The sequence below is a fragment of the Dipodomys spectabilis genome, unplaced genomic scaffold, assembly GCF_019054845.1.
Source record: "Dipodomys spectabilis isolate Male_0828 unplaced genomic scaffold, ASM1905484v1 ptg000030l, whole genome shotgun sequence".
NCBI lineage: Eukaryota > Metazoa > Chordata > Mammalia > Rodentia > Heteromyidae > Dipodomys > Dipodomys spectabilis.
The window spans coordinates 12,043,356-12,060,590 of record NW_024870707.1 but is presented as its reverse complement, the minus strand read 5'-3'; the positions used below and the strand labels follow the sequence as shown (position 1 = coordinate 12,060,590).

The 17,235-nt window shown below is 42.6% G+C and overlaps 1 protein-coding gene across 2 annotated transcripts in view; it reads right to left on the bottom strand.

Annotated features, from left to right (window-relative positions):
• The window catches only part of Kdm2a (lysine demethylase 2A), a 108,290-nt gene that overhangs the window by 54,909 nt on the left and 36,146 nt on the right, over nucleotides 1-17,235 (bottom strand). For both annotated transcript variants that reach the window (XM_042675590.1, XM_042675589.1), the window contains one exon: nucleotides 3,052-3,190. In XM_042675590.1, the coding sequence (XP_042531524.1) occupies nucleotides 3,052-3,181 (130 nt within the window). In that variant the 5' untranslated portion in view covers nucleotides 3,182-3,190. The remainder of the gene's footprint in view (nucleotides 1-3,051; nucleotides 3,191-17,235) is intronic.

Below are 17,235 nucleotides of genomic sequence, written 5' to 3'. Positions count from 1 at the left end.
ATGCTTCTTCACTAAGAAGCTTCTAAGAAAGAGGGAGAGCAAACTGAGAAACAGAGCTTGAGAGTTTAAGACTTAAGCAACAGAGGGAAGCAAAAAATTAATTCTGACCCTAAATTACATATATCGGGCCGGGAAAGTGGCTTAGTGGTAGAGTCCTTGCCTGCCATGCATGAAGCCTAGGTTCTATTCCTCAGTACCACATAAACAGAAAAAGTCAGAAGTGGTACTGTGGCTCAAGTGGTAGAGTGCTAGCCTTAAGCAAAAGAAGTACAGGGACACTGTCAGGCCCTGAGTTCAAGCCCAGGACTGGCAATAAATAAATAAATAAAATAAAATATACATATCATCTTTGTTAATTAGCTAAGGATCAAAACTTCATGATACATGAGCAATTCCACCTATATTTTCATAGGTGTATATGAATAAATTCTTATGTAATTTGAAGGAGATATGTGGTACTGAGGTTAGAATTCAAGGGCCTCCTGCTTGCTAGACAGACAAAATGTCACTTGAGCTATTCCATCAGCCCTTTTGCAGTGGTTCTTTTCTTCTACTGCTTCTTTTTTTTTTTTTTGGTCGGTCGTGGGGCTTGAACTCTGGGCCTGGGCACTGTCCCTGTACTCCTTTTGCTTAAGGCTAGCACTCTACCACTTGAGCCACAGCGCCACTTCCGGTTTTCTGGTGGCTAATTGGAGATAAGAGTCTCATGAACTTTCCAGGCTTTGAACTGATCCTCAGATCTCAACCTCCTGAGTGGCTGAATTATGGGTATGAGCCACTGGCGCCTGGTGCACTAGCTGTTTTCAAGTTAGGGTCCTGCTTTATTGCTCAGGATCCTTTATTGCTGGGGATTCTTCCTGATGCTGCTGGGGTTAACTGGCACCCAACACCATGTCCAGCCATTGTGTTTCTGTAGCTGGGATAACAGGTACATGCTACTATGCCTAGCTACTGGCTGAGACAAGTCTTTTGAACCTCTCTTTGCCCAACCTGACTTCAAACCCCTTATCTGGCTATACCTACAAAGTGTTTAGGATTACAGGCCTGAGTCATTGCACCAGGCTTACATTGTGTTTTTTTGTTGTTGTTTGTTTTTTGTCGGTCATGGGGCTTGAACTCTGGGCCTGGGCACTGTCCCTCAGCTCTTCAGCTCAAGGCGAGCGCTCTACCACTTGAGCTACAGTGCCACTTCCCGTTTTCTGGTGGTTTATTGGAGATAAGAGTCTCACGGTCTCTCCTGGCCGGGCTGGCTTTGAACCACGATCCTCAGATCTCAGCCTCCTAAGTAGCTAGGATTACAGGCGTGAGCCACCAGCGCCCGGCTACATTGGTTATTTTCTTGAACTAGGGTTTTGCCTTATGCCTGGGCCTTGCTCCTTCTGTTTGTGCTTCCCTGTGTAACTGGGAAGATATGAGTATTACATTAATTATTGGTTAAGATGCAATCTCATCAACTTTTTGGTCTTGAACTGTGATTTCCCCTATTTATACTTCCGAAGAGTTAGGAGTTACAGGCTTTATCCACCAATGTCCAACCTTGCACATTTCTTTGGGAGTATGGGGGGTAATCAGGGTTTGAACTCAAGAGTCTTACTTGGCTTGCTTGTTCAGCTGGCACTCTACCACCTGAGCCATGCCTCCAGTCTGACTTCGTGCTGGTTATTCTGGAAATGGTGTCTAACTTTGCCTGGGCTGGGAGCAAATCTCAATCCTCTGGATTTCAGCCTCCTGAATAGCTAGAATTATAGACCTGCACAACTGGCACACAGCCTACTGAACTATTTTTTATTTGGTTTGGTTTGGTTGTGAGGCTTAAACTAAGGGTCTGGGCATTGTCCCTGACTCTCTTTGTGCTCAAGGCTAGCATTCTACCACATGAGCCACCACTTGAGCCACAGCACCACTTCTGGTTTTCTGGTGGTTAACTGTTGATAAGAGGCTAACAGCCTGGCACCTGTGGCTCATGCCTGTAATCCTAGCTACTCAGGAGGCTGAGATCTGAGGATTGCGGTTCAAAGCCAGCCCGGGCAGGAAAGTTCATGAGACTCTTATCTCCAATAAACTGCTAGAAAACCGGAAGTGGTGCTGTGGCTCAAGCGGTAGAGCGCTTGCCTTGAGCTGAAGAGCACAAGGACAGCGCCCAAGCCCAGAGTTCAAGCCCCAGGACCGACCAAAAAAAAAAAAAAAGAGTAACAGACTTTCCTGCCATGGCTGGCTTTGAGCTGCTATCCTCCTATCTCAGCCTCCTAAATAGCTAGGAATACAGGTGTAAGCCACTAGTGCCTGACCTACTGTACTATTATTTATTTATTATTTTAATTTTTTTTGTTGTTGGACATGGGGCTTGAACTCTGGGCCTGGGTGCTGTCCCTTAGCTCTTCAGCTCAAGCCTAGCGTTCTACCACTTGAGCCACAGCACCACTTCTGGTTTGCTGGTGGTTTATTAGCCATAAGAGTTTCACGGGACTTTCCTGTCCAGGCTGGCTTTGAACCACAGTCCTCAGATCTCACCAACCTGAGTATGATTACAGGCATTAGTCATCAGTGCCCGGCTATTGTACTATTTTTAATTAAAAAGAAACCAAGGGATGAAAGAAGGAAAAAGCCTTAGGGGAAAAAACTCCCAACAACATTCCTACCCTAATAAAATGCTACAGGGCTGGGAAGATGGCTCAGTGGTAGAGTCCTTGCCTTGTATGCATGAGGCCCTGGGTTCAATTCCTCAGCACCACATAAACAGAAAAAGCTGGAAGTGGCACTGTGGCTCAAGTGGTAGAGTGCTAGCCTTGAGGTGAAGAACTAAGGGACAGCACCCAGGCCTAGAGTTCAAGCCTCACAACCGACCGGGGGGGGGGGAAAAAAAAGGATACTACAAATAGAGAACGAGGCAAAGGTAGGAGAATGAGAGAATCATGTATAAGTGGCTTTCTGTAACAAAAGGAAATAAATGATATCAACAGGAAGTTTAGCTGCACAGATGCTAAACCCACAGTTCTGAATGTACAACTCTTATATTAAGGGGCAGGAGGGATGAATCAAAATCATACTGACCTTTTCCCTCCATAAAAGTAACAAAATTAGCATTATATTTGTTGGTGTGGAGTTTCTCTTCTAAGTCAAAGGTTCTTTTTCCTTCAATTTCATCATCTGAAATGCCATCATCTTCATATCGTCGTCGCATGGTGCCACGCTGAGAAAAAAGGAACATCAAAATGAAATGGTGTAGTTTCACGCTTCTTTAACAAGTCAGTGTTCTCTACATGTATAGAGTGCTTCTTTCAATCCCAGATGCCATGTGAAACATTAATTTTCCTTGTTGTATGGATCTTTTGTTTTTCTCAATTCAAGACCAACTGATGTCTCAAAAGCACTGGTATAACCAAGTTTTAATGAGCCACTGTTTTTCCTACCTATGAATTTTACCCTTTGCCAGTAACTCTATCCTAGAGATATACATTCATAATGAAAGCATAATCAAATAGGATCTATAATGTTTTGTCAAAGGACGATAAACTGCTTTAATCAATATTCAAGTGAAGATACAAAATATAATTGCTCCTGGAAAAAAACAGTTCAAAGCCAGCCAGGGCAGGAAAAGTCCATGGAATTCTTATCTCCAATTAACCACCAGCAAACCAGAAGTGGCGTGGCTCAAGTGGTAGAGCGCTAGCCTTGAGCTGAAGAGCTGAGGGACAGCACCCAGGCCTAGGACTGAACAAAATAATAATAATAATAATAATAATAATTGATATGGCTGCGATTTGAAATCTACTCAAAGTTGTTTCTTTAATGTGCTACTTTTTTGTTTTTTTTTTTGGTCCGGTCGTGGGGCCTAAACTCTGGGCCTGGGCGCTGTCCCTCAGCTCTTCAGCCCAAAGCTAGCGGTCTACCACTTGAGCCACAGCGCCACTTCCGGCTTTTTTCTTTTTGCTTATGTGGTGCTGAGGAATGGAACCCAGGGCCTCAGGCATGCAAGGCAAGCGCTCTACCACTGAGCCACCTTCCCAGCCCCTACTTTTGTTTAATATTCTACCATTCCTTATTTCTGTATCTAGCTTCTATTTGACAAATTCCTTTGCTGATCACTCAGCTACTGTGGCTGAAAAAAAATTGCCATTCCTGACCAGAGACTTTTTTATATACTGAAATGTTTGAAAATCAGATATATGAAAATATTGTACTTTATATTTGCATTCAGTGACATTCATATAATACCTCTAAAAGAATTGTATCATTAATAGTATTTTTTTTTTTTTTTTTGGTCAGTTGTGGGGCTTGGACTCTGGGCCTAGGCACTCTTCCTCAGCAATTCAGCTCAAGGCAAGCACTCTACCACTTGAGCCACAGCACCACTTCAAATTTGCTGGGTAATTGGAGATAAGAGTGTCAACGACTTTCCTGCCCAGGCTGCCTTGGAACCACGATCCTCAGATCTCAGCCTCCTGAATAGCTAGGATTATAGGTGTTGAATTACTAGTGCCCAACTAGCATTTTCTTGTAACCAAGATGTTTTCTCTATCTATATTCTGTTAGGAATTAAAGATTCTGCTCTAACTCCACTTCCAGAAAGCAGAGTTTTAGAGTAACTTGCTGGTGATGATATAAGAAATCAAGTAACAGCTGGGTGCTGATGGCTCAAACCTGTAATCCTAGCTACTCAGGAGGTTGAGATCTGAGGATCACAGTTCAAAGCCAGCCTGGGCAGGAAACTCCTTGAGACTCTCCCCCCCCCCCCCCCCCCACCAGAGCTGAGGACCGAACCCAGGGCCTTGCGCTAGCCAGGTGGGCGCCCTTCTGCTGAGCTAAACTCCTAGCCCCAAAAATGTAATTTTTTTTTTTTGTCGGTCATGGGGCTTGAACTCTGGGCTTGGGCGTAGCTCAAGGTGAGTGCTCTACCACTTGAGCTACAACGCCACTTCCTCCATGAGACTCTTGTATCTCCAATAAACCACTAGAAAACCGGAAGTGGAGCTGTGGCTCAAGCGGTAGAGTGCTTGTCTTGAGCTAAAGAGTGCAGAGACAGCACCCAAGCCCAGAGAGTTCAAGTCCCATGACCAACCAAAAAAGAAAGAAAGAAAGGGAAGGAAGGAAGGAAGGAAGGAAGGAAGGAAGGAAGGAAGGAAGGAAGGAAGGAAGGAAGGGAAAGAAATCAAGTAACCATGGTAGCTTCATGTCTCACATTGTGAAAACACTTTTCAAAGTCCTCACAGCACAGCCTTAATGTGTACTTCTACACTTTTTTTTTTCCTTACACTGTCACACAAGTCTTGCTGAATATGGAATGTCAGATACTTGACATACAGAAATAAACAGGCATAGATCTCAGCGCTTAAGGAGACTTTTGGCTAACAGGGGGAGAAAACATGCAAATAAACTATTGTTCTTTATTGACAAAGGGCTCCATATAAGGAAAGGCTCCACATAAACAAAGATGTTTATTCATTTATTATAACTACTGAACATCTATGAAGTCCCTAGAGCTATGTGTATAATATACTCTTTTGTTCTTCTGTCAAGTGAAGCAAAATACTTCTTTGGGGTTTCTCTTTACTACTGGATTTCTCACTATTTTCTCATTAATAATATATATTTTAGCCCTTCCCCCTAAAAAAGGTTATGAAGCCATTAAAAATTGAATCATTTATTAGTACAAGCACAGTGAAAATCATGGCTTTACAGTGCTGAACCTTGGGCCCAGATTTTTACCATTTTATCTAAATAAGAGACTTGAGCACAGGGAAAAAATGTTAACATAATATAATTGCTTTATTACAAAAAAGATGAACTTGCATAGAGGTCAGCAGTACATAGGATGTGTTCCACATATGAAAAAATATTAGCAGATAACACCAAGTCCAACAACATAACATAAAAGCATCACCTACACATACCTATATATTTTAGCAATAGGCTTATATATACCCGTTTCTTCTGAACAGACACAAGGGAGGGAAGGAGGGTAATAAAGCAGAATGTTCAAGGGAAGAGGAATATAGATAAAATGAAACTTTAACCTAAAAAATTTAGGTGGTAGGATAAAGATCTTCAAGGTCAGCCTGGGCTATGTAGCAAAAAAACTTGATCTCAAAAGAAAACACAAAACACTTATTCATCTTTTTTCATGTGTCCTGGTGTAAGGGCTTGAATCCAGGGTCTGGTGTCTGAAAGCCACCATTCCAGAAGACCACAGGGACAGAGTTACATATAGCAAAGGGGTTTGTTGTCAGACAGGGCTGACAAGGCCACCTCCCTCATGGGAGAGAAATGGTGCCTGTCCTTGTTCAGAGGCATCCTTATACAGTCATGGGACTAGAGGGGGGAGGTATTCCGCATGTGCATCTGGTCCCTGAAGATAGCACCATAGGCAGGACAGAATTTAGGTCTGGGTGGAGAGCAGGGAATACAGACTAAATCCTGGAGAAACTGGTAGGAGTCACAGGGATTGTCTTTTCTTTGTGAAGGGCACGGTTGAATTCAGTTCTAGGTGGAAGAAGTTCTGCTGATAAAGTTGAGGGCTAGAAATACATGCTCAGGGCCTAGGATACTGTAAGCCCTAAATGGAAGAGGACATACTAACAGTGCTCTTGCTCCACCCTGCTGTGTCATTGCTGGTGCTCTATCACTTGAGCCATTCCTCTACTTTTAGATTTTTGCTGGTTAATTGGAAACAAGTGTGTCAGATTTGTGTGCCTAGGCTGGCTTCAAACCTTGATTTTGGGATTTCAGCCTCCTTTAGTAGCTTGGATTATAGGCATGTAACACTGGCACCTACTGTTATAAACCTAGCTACTCAAAAGGCTGAGATCTGAGGATTGAAGCTGGGGGTAAAAAAGAGATGTCTCACTATAACCTAAGCTAGCTTTAACCTTCCCAATGCTGTGATTATAGGGGTTTTGTTTGTTTGGGGGGTGAGGGTCGGTCATGGGGCTTGAACTCAAGACTGAGGCATTGTTGTCCCGGAGCTCTTTGTGCTTAAGGCTAGTGCTCTACCACTTGGAGCCACACTCCACTTCCAGTTTTTGAGAGGTTAATTAAGAGTCCCAAGGGGACTTTTCAGGCCAGGCTGGCTTCAAAACAAAATCCTCAGATCTCAGCCTCCTGAGTACCTAGGATTACAGGCATGAGCCTAAGGAGATTTTAAAAGGCCCAAACACTGAGAAATAATTATGTAGTTATACCTACACCAAAAAATGGAAACAGTAACATCTCAGAAATTTTGTTCTTTTTTCAAGTCAAACAATTTAACTTCATTTGCATTAGCCAATGAAATATCCAGAGATTCAAACACTCCTGAATATGTTTGTACTGACTGATTCCTATAGCACACTTCCAACACAGAAACAAAATAGTACTCAGATTTATTTATTTAGTGCTGGTCCTGAGGCTTGAACTCAGAGCCTGAGCTATTTTTTGCTCAAGGCTAGAAGTGCTCTATCACATGAACCATAGCTCCATTTCTGGCTTTTTGTGATTAACTGGAGATAAGTCTCAGGGACTTTACTGCCTGAGCTGGTTTTGAACCATGATCCTTAGATCTTTGCCTCCTGAGTAGCTAAGATTATTGGTATGAGCAAGCAACCAGTGGGATTCCCCGCCCCACAATGTTTTTTAGTACTTTTTCTAGGATACATAGTGCAGGCTGTGCCAATTTAGTTCCTCAAGAGTCAGGATTGGCATTACTGTTACACAAGAAGAACTTATAGAAAAAGAAAAGCTGAAAACAGGTATGGATGGCTCAATGGTAAAGTAAACATGAGGCCCTGATTTCAAATCTCAGTACCACCAAAAAAAGAAGACAACAACAAAAAAAAAAGCCTGAAATTTATCTGAAAGCTAAACCTAGCTGCCCAGAGGCTGAGATCTGAGAATTGAGATTCAAAGCTAACCTGGGCAGATAAATCCTCAAGACTCTTATCTCTAATTTACTAGAAAAAAGCCAGAACTAAAGATAGGGTTCATTTGATTAGAGTATCAGTGTGAATGAAAAAAAACAAGTGAGCAGCACTGGGCCCTGAGTTCAAGCCCTAGTACCAACACACACACACACACACACACACACACACACACACACACACACACACTGTAAATGAAAAAAACAAATGAGCAGCACTGGGCCCTGAGTTCAAGCCCTAGTATCAGCTAACACACACACACACACACACACACACACACACACACACACACAGTGTAAATGAAAAAAACAAGTGAGCAGCACTGGGCCCTGACTTCAAGCCCTAGTATCAGCTCACACACACACACACACACACACACACACACACACACACACACACACACACACACACCAGTGTGAATGAAAAAAACAAGTGAGCAGCACCGGGCCTTGTCAAGCCCTAGTATCAGCTATCACAGACACACACACACACACACACAGTGTAAATGAAAAAAACAAGTGAGCAGCACCGGGCCCTGAGTTCAAGCCCTAGTATCAGCTAACACACACACACACACACACACACACACACACACACACACACACACACAGTGTAAATGAAAAAAACAAATGAGCAGCACTGGGCCCTGAGTTCAAGCCCTAGTACCAACACACACACACACACACACAGTGTAAATGAAAAAAACAAGTGAGCAGCACTGGGCCCTGACTTCAAGCCCTAGTATCAGCTAACACACACACACACACACACACACACACACACACACACACACACCAGTGTGAATGAAAAAAACAAGTGAGCAGCACCGGGCCTTGTCAAGCCCTAGTATCAGCTATCACAGACACACACACACACACACACACACACAGTGTAAATGAAAAAAACAAGTGAGCAGCACCGGGCCCTGAGTTCAAGCCCTAGTACACACGTATGTACACACACACACACACACACACACACACACACACACTGGGCCCTGAGTTCAAGCCCTAGTATCAGCTAACACACACACACACACACACACACACACACACACACACACACAGTGTAAATGAAAAAAACAAGTGAGCAGCACTGGGCCTTGTCAAGCCCTAGTATCAGCTAACACACACACACACACACACACACACACACACACACACAATGTAAATGAAAAAAACAAGTGAGCAGCACTGGGCCCTGAGTTCAAGCCCTAGTATCAGCTAACACACACACACACACACACACACACACACACACACACACAATGTAAATGAAAAAAACAAGTGAGCAGCACTGGGCCCTGAGTTCAAGCCCTAGTATCAGCTAACACACACACACACACACACACACATACACACACACACACACGAAGAATGAAAAAGGGTGACTTCTTTTTTTGCATCTACCAAGAACAGAACTACAAACTTGAAAGGACAGCTTGTCCTAAAAAGCATTAACTGTAGATATTTGCTCGGTAAATGATATTACCCATCAATGTGTCACATACAGGCTGCTTCTCCTGCATCTTTAGGTGAGATCAGGGAAATTGCAAGCAGTCATTTGAGAGACTGGAAGATATCATAACAATTCCCTTTCTCTGGAGCTGTGATTAATGTTTTGATTCACAGACAAAAGTTAATCTCTTAATCAACATTATGACCTCTTCTGAAACAGATTCATAAAATTTCACATCTAGGATCAAAGTAAAGCTTTAGAAGGAAGAAGCATAAGACCAAAAGCATGTTTTATATATGTCTTCACAAACATATACATTCCTCTCCTTTACCACCATATTAAAATTTCCTGGGCTGGGAAGGTGGCTCAGTGGTAGAGCGCTTGCCTTGCATGCATGAGGCCCTGGGTTCCATTCCTTAGCACCACATAAGCAAAAAGAAAAAAGCCGGAAGTGGCGCTGTGGCTCAAGTGGTAGAGCGCTTGCCTTGAGCTGAAGAGCTGAGGGACAGCGCCCAGGCCCAGAGCTCAGGCCCCACTACCGGACCCAAAAAAAAAAAAAAATTTCCTGCAAGATCTCTTCCCTTCCGAAAAGTCAAGTTCCCTCATTGTGATAACAAAAGGTAAAGTAGAGTCTAGTGCCAGTTGCTCTTGCCAGTAATCCTATCCTAGTCTGCCAGGAGACTGAGATCTTAAGACTGTGGTTCCAAGCCAGTCCAGGCAAGAAAGATTGCCTGACTTTGCATCTGGGTGCTGTCCTTGAACCTTTGTGCTCAAGGCTAGCACTCTACTACTTGAACCATAGCTGTACTTCCAGCTTTTTTGGTAGCTGATTGGAGATAAGAATCTCACTGACTTTACAGCCCAGACTGACTTTGAACCATGATCCTTAGCCTTCAGCCTCCTAAATTACTGGATTACAGGTGTGAGCCACTGTACCTAGCAACTGTGAGGTTTAAAAGAGAATGTATTTTCAGGTGTTTGCAAACCTGTCTTATAAATGAAAAGGCTAATGTAAAACACAAGGGCATGGTTGAGATGGGTTTCTGGGTTCAATTCCTGTCTCAAGCTGGGTGTCAGTGGTGTATGCCTATAATCCTTAACTACTTAGGAGACTAAGAAAATGATTTCAATTCAAAGCCATCTGAGCAAAATAGTCCCCACTCTTATCTCTAATTAGCAAAATACCAGATTGGAGGCATGACCCAAGTGGAAGAGTACCATCCAGCAATGAAAAAGTTGAATGACATGTGCACTCTTCATGTTGCCTTCATTGGAGCTTGGAAAACTGAAGTAAAAATTCTGATACTTGAGAAATGCTAAATAATAAGCTCTTGCACATTTCTGATCCAGGAATAAGTATGTCTTCCTCTGTAAATGGATTTTTATAGGATGACTGTCTTTGTTTGGAAAGGGAAACTTTTATGGGAGTAAACAATAAAATTTTAGATAAATAGAACTGATAAATAACACAAATGTAGCATAGCATTTTCATTATATATTCATAGTATGTAAAATTTAGGTTTTCAGATAAAACCTATCAGTCTAATAATTTATATTTGTGAGTTTCTTGGCTTGTTGTACAATGTTTTGTCCATTCTCTTAAAGAAGTATAAGAAGTCCTTTTTCTAGTAATTGTCCATTATATTTTAATATAATATCTTAAATCTCTATTAACTCTGTTGTTTTTTTTAAATATGTTCCCCCCAAATAGACTTAATTATCTCAAAACCATTTAAGCCCATACTTACCTAATTTCTGAAAACATTCTTTTAAATAATAAAAGCATATAGGTATTAAAAAGAAAAAAAAAAAAGTTGAGTGAGAGTAAGAGACCCGGAGTTGAAGCCCTGGTAATCAGCATACAGGCACGTGACTCTCACTAAACAATTGTCCAGAGTAACAAAGATATAAAGCACAAAGATAAAAAGCAGTAACACAGCTAAAACTATATCCACAATTGTGGTTTTGAGCAAGAATTAAGATTGGAATAGCCGGGTTTGATGCCTCACACCTGTAATCCTAGCTACTCAGGAGGCTGAGATCTGAGGATCGCGGTTCACAGCCAGCCCAGGCAGGAAAGTCCGTAAGACTCCTATCTCCAATAAACCACTCACAAAACCAGAAATGACACCGTGGCTCCAGAGGTAGAGCGCTAGCCTTGAGCTGAAGAGCTGAGGGACAGTGCACAGGCCCAGAGTTCGGGCCTCACAACCGACCAAAGAAAGAAAAAAGAGAAATTATTAAGTTCTGGTCCTAGGGCTTGAACTCAGGGCCTGGGTACTGTCCTTGAGCTTCTTTTGCTCACAGCTAGAGCTCTACCAGAACCACGGCTCCACTTCTGGCTTTTTGGACAACTAGTTTATTGGAGATGAGGCTATCAAGGACTTTCCTGCCCAGGCTGGCTTCAAACTGTGATCTTCAGAGCTCAGCCTCCGGAGTAGTTAGGATTACAGGCATGAACCACTGACACCTGGTTTAGGGATTAATTCCTCTGCAACTTCAAAGTGTTAGCAATTAAAGATGAGGTACTCATCTGTAACACAAAAGTGTTGCTTAAATAGAAATGCCTGTTCTAAGCGGTTGCTTTCGGCTATCTATGCTGAGAGCATGAAGGAGCGGTCAAACATAAACAGGGGATGTGTAGAGCAGTAAGATATAACCACCAGCACTGGGCTCTTTTTTTTTTTAAGTCTAGTCTGCAAGACTGATGTATATCTTACACTCACATCTCAAATCAGACTAGTTCCTTCTCCTGTTTCATATGTCCAAAAACCATAGGTGGCAGGTGACTGCCATACTGGACAGCACACAACTATTGAAAGCAGCAGCAAAACCAGGTGGGGACTGGTTAACCTAGCTACTCAGGAGGCTAAGATCTGAAGATCAAGATTTGAAGTTATCCTCAGCAGAAAAAAATGGCAGACTCCCACCTCCAAAAATAACCAGCAAAATGCCAGACTGGAGGCATGGCTCAAGTGGACAATGTTAGCCATGAGCCAAGTAAGAAAGAGTACAAAGCCTTGAGTTCAAGCCCTGAACTGGTGCATGTGTATATGCACATAAATGCACACACATGCACACACACAAATGCAGCAGAACCAATGCTGAGAAAATCAGCCACTGGTAAGACAATTCGATATGCATAACTTATTGGGACGGCAACATATACTGAAACTGCACTATATTTTTGGTAGGATAATCAGCCTTACAAGTATAATTTACAGTTAATACAACCTCTGCTTCTGGTATCCTCTAAGACATCGTACCAGCAAAGGACAATTTCTATTTTGCTTTTGCTTTTTTTTTTTTTTTTTTTGGGGGGGGGGGTCCAGTCATGGGCCTTCACTCTGGGGCCTGGGCGCTGTCCCTCAGCTCTTCAGCTCAAGGCTAGCACTCTACCACTTGAGCCACAGAGCACTTCCGGCTTTTTCCTTTTTGCTTATGTGGTGCTGAGGAATCGAACCCAGGGCCTCAGGCATGCAAGGCAAGCGTGCTACCACTGAGCCACCTTCCCAGCCCCACTTTTTTTTTTTTTTTGGGTCCGGTCGTGGGGCCTGAACTCTGGGCCTGGGCGCTGTCCCTCAGCTCTTCAGCTCAAGGCTAGCGCTCTACCACTTGAGCCACAGCACCACTTCTGGCTTATTTGCTTTTTGCTTATATGGTGCTGAGGAATCGAACCCAGGGCCTCATGCATGCAAGGCAAGCGCTCTACCACTGAGCCACCTTCCCAGCCCCCAGGCCCACGATTTCTATTTTGAATAGGTACTACTACATATTCCCTCCACTCATGCTGAGTGGACAATAGCCAAGAGGTTTGCCCCTTGGCATCATCACTTAAGTTCAGTCTACAGTCCAGGATGAAAGAAGAAGGGCTGAATCTTAAACTCTACTCTCCAGCACCCCACCCTAGTCCCCCAAATAGTTAGAATTAGAATTAACATTCTAACTGGACAATTTCTTTTCTCTTGACTGTTCTCCCAGTTTTCTCAACTGACCTCTAATTCTCTGAAGAAGAGAGATCATGTCAAATCCACATTCTCCAGCTTTTTGTGTGTGTTGGCATTGTCTTTGAGCTTCCTTTACTTAAGACTAGTGCTTTACCACTTGAGCCACAGTTCTACTTCTGGCTTTTTCAGTAGTTTATTGGAGAGAAGTATCACAACTTTTCTGACCAGGTTGGCTTCAAGCTGCAATCCTCAGATCTCAGCCTCCTGAGCAGCTAGGATTACAGGATTACATAAATCACTAGGGCCTGCATCCAACTTTTAAATCTTGTTCCCAAAGTAACTATGGCCTCTTAACATTCTGTCAACTGGAAGCTAAGTCAGTCTCAACAGTGGCTTTAGGATTAAGATCAATATCCAATTCTGGAGATATGACTCAAGTAGAAAACTTACCTAGAGCACTGAGTTCAAATTCAGCTCCTCAAGGGTAAAAAAATAATCTTTTCTGAGTGCCCTGGGACCTATTCTCAATGTGTACATATTACAAATAAAATATAGGGCTGGGAATGTGGCTTAGTGGTAGAGTGCTTGCCTAGCATGCATGATGCCATAGGTTCCTTTCCTCAGTGCCACATACACAGAAAAAGCCAAAGTGGTGCTGTGGCTCAAGTGGTACAGTACCATCCTTGAGCAAAAGAAATTCAAAGACAGTGCCTAGACCCTGAGTTCAAGCCCTAGGAGTGGAAAAAAATAAAATAAAATACCATAATTAACTACAAACAATTTTTTTTTTTGGGGGGGGGTCCGGTCATGGGGCCTGAACTCTGGGCCTGGGCGCTGTCCCTCAGCTCTTCAGCTCAAGGCTAGCACTCTACCACTTGAGCCACAGCGCCACTTCCAGCTTTTTTCTTTTTGCTTATGTGGTGCTGAGGAATCCAACCCAGGGCCTTATGCATGCAAGGCAAGCGCTCTACCACTGAGCCACCTTCCCAGCCCCTACAAACATAATTTAAATACACTAAAGAACCAATGAAATTCCTGCCCTTGCCTCATAATTTTTATTTGCTGGGCTACCAAACAAGTATGACCCCTCTAGTTGTGGATTTTAAGGTAAACAAAGTAATGATGAATATTCTAAGTCTTATCTATTTACTGGCCAGAAAAGCAAATGTGTTGCTCAAAAGCTGAAGCTATGTTTCTTCTTCCAGTTTTTTTCCTTTAATTAAACCAATCTAGGCTTAAATATAGTGTAAGGTAAGTCAACACAAAATAAACTGCTGAATGTTACTGTTCTTGGTTAGTCTAAAATACAGATTCCAATTCATAATATTAAATTATCTATTTTATTCCTGGTTGTGTATGTGTGTATACGTAAAATATTTAAAAAAGACATGGAAGGAGGCCTGGTGCTGGTGGCCCACACTTGTAATCCTAGGTACTCAAGAGGCTGAGATCTGGGCTGGGAATGTGGCTTAGTGGCAGTGCTAGCCTTGAGCAAAAGCAGCACAGGGACAGTGTCCAGGCCCTGAGTTCAAGCCCCAGGAATGGCACAAAAAAAAAAAAAAAAAAAAGACTGAGATCTGAGGATCCTGGTTCAAAGCCAGATCAGACAGGAAAATCCTGAGACTCTTATCTCCAATTAACCATCAAAAGGCTGGAAGTGGCTCAGTGGTAAAGCAAAAAAGTTCAAGAACAATACCTAGGTCCTGAGTTCAAACACCAGAACCAGAGGTGGCAGGGCAGGAGAGGGGCCAAATGGAAATATAAACTCGTAAAATAGTTACTTACAGTGAAGGCATTGTGATTGGTGAGGCCAAGGGTGCTTTTTAGCCATATTTATAATATTTTGATTTTGCACAATAATGAATCCATGTTATCTATATAGTTAAAAATCAGATTTGAAAGCTATAAAACCACTATGTGATTTAAGCTTTGAGAATTTTAACAGATTGTATTGTTTGACTGTGTGCAAAACAGTCTACATTTATTAATCCATCAGCCCTCAAAAGATAATTGTTACTGCAATTTAAAATGAGAAGATGAGACCTGACTCAGAATTTAAGAGGTACCCTGGTTTTAAAGTTTTTGCAAAGATCTATTTATTTTAGTAAACAGGGTGAAAGTAAGGAGAAATGGAAAAGAGAGGAAAACATTTTTTTTTTTTTTTGGCGGTGGTGGAGTTTGAACTCTTGGTTTAGGCACTACCCCTCAGCTCTTCAGCTCAAGGCAAGCATTCTACTGCTTGAGCCACAGCACCACTCAGAGCTCAGCCTCCTGAGTAGCTAGGATTACAGACGTGAGCCACCGGCGCCCAGCAAGAGGAAAACATTTTTTGCTCTCCATGCATGAAATGGAAGCTAAAGACTCCAAGGATACTGTTTAAGGTCATACAAATATTAGGGCCTGGAATGTCGACTGTACTAAAAATCAGGTTAAAGCCCTATTAAGGAAATATTCAATTGTTTCAGTAAGGGAATATTCAGTTAGTTCAGGAGTAAAAAGAAAATACTTTTAAACTTTTGCCATTGTTGAAGAGAGGGGAGTAGAGATTCTGCTTATTTAACCAACTTCAGCAAAGAAATTAAAAATAAGCATTTTTGGTTATTTCCTGACTGGCTTACTAACCATGTTGAACATGTAACAGCCCAAACCTAGTGCTAGCCTTGAGCTGAAGAGCTGAGGGACAGCGCCTAGGCCCAGAGTTCAAGACCCACAAACGGGCAAAAAAAAAAAAAAAAATCAAGCTGGGCACTGTAATCTTAGCTATTCAGAAAACTAAGGATCTAAAGATCATGGTTTTAAGCCCACCTGGGCAAGGAAGTCCATGAGATTCTTTTTTTTTTGTCGGTTGTGGGGGGGCTTGAACTCTGGGCCTGGGCGCTGTCCCTCAGCTCTTCAGCTCAAGGCGAGCACTCTACCACTTGAGCTACAGTGCCACTTCCGGTTTTCTGGTGGTTTACTGGAGATAGGAGTCTCACGGTCTCTCCTGCCCGGGCTGGCTTTGAACCACGATCCTCAGATCTCAGCCTCCTGAGTAGCTAGGATTACAGGCGTGAGCCACCAGCGCCCGGCTGAGATTCTTCTTATCTCCAGTTAACCACCTAAAACAGCCAAGTGGAACTGTGGCTCAAGTGGTGGAGTGCTAACCTTGAGCAAAAAACCTCAGGAACAGCACCTATGCCCTGAGTTCAAGCCCTAAGACCAGGGAACTGGGGGGAGAGACTTTAAGAAGATTTGTAGAACTGAACAAGTGCCTACCCCAGGGACTTAGTTAATTCTAGGGCAAAGACTAGTGGACAGGTGAACAGCACCTTAGGTAGGAACTAGTTGTTTCTGATAGAGGGTTCTATTAGACTTTTAAAATTATAGAGAATTGAGCGTGTGGTTCAAATGGCAGAACACTTTTCAACCAAGCAAGAGTCTTTGAGTTCAATCCACTGTTCTGCCAAGGTGTTGGGTGGCTCAATTATGTTTTCCTACTGTGTGCAAGGTCTAGTATAAGAAAAGTGACACTAACAAATACTCAATTTATCTTGTTTTAAATTATAAAATAAGCATCAGTATTACAGTAACAACCACACATAAAAGTTTTATACTAACCAATAGGAAAAACAATTTAATAATAAGTAATAGCCAATATAATAGTCAATAGGAAAACCAATTTTTCCTATTTTTAAGACCAGTCTGTGCAAGGAAGTCCGTAACACTCTTATCCCCAATTAAGCACCAAATCAACCAGATATGGAGCTATAGTTTAAGTAGCAGAACACTAGCCTTGAATAAAATAGCTCAGTACCAGCACCCATGCTCTAAGTTCAAGCCGAAGGAGGAGGAAGGGGAGAAAGGGGAGGAGGGGGAAGAAGAGGAGGGGGGGGGGGGGTTGGTGTCAGCCTGTAAGTATCAGGCATATATATGTGTATGTTTAGGTAGGCATATTTTTC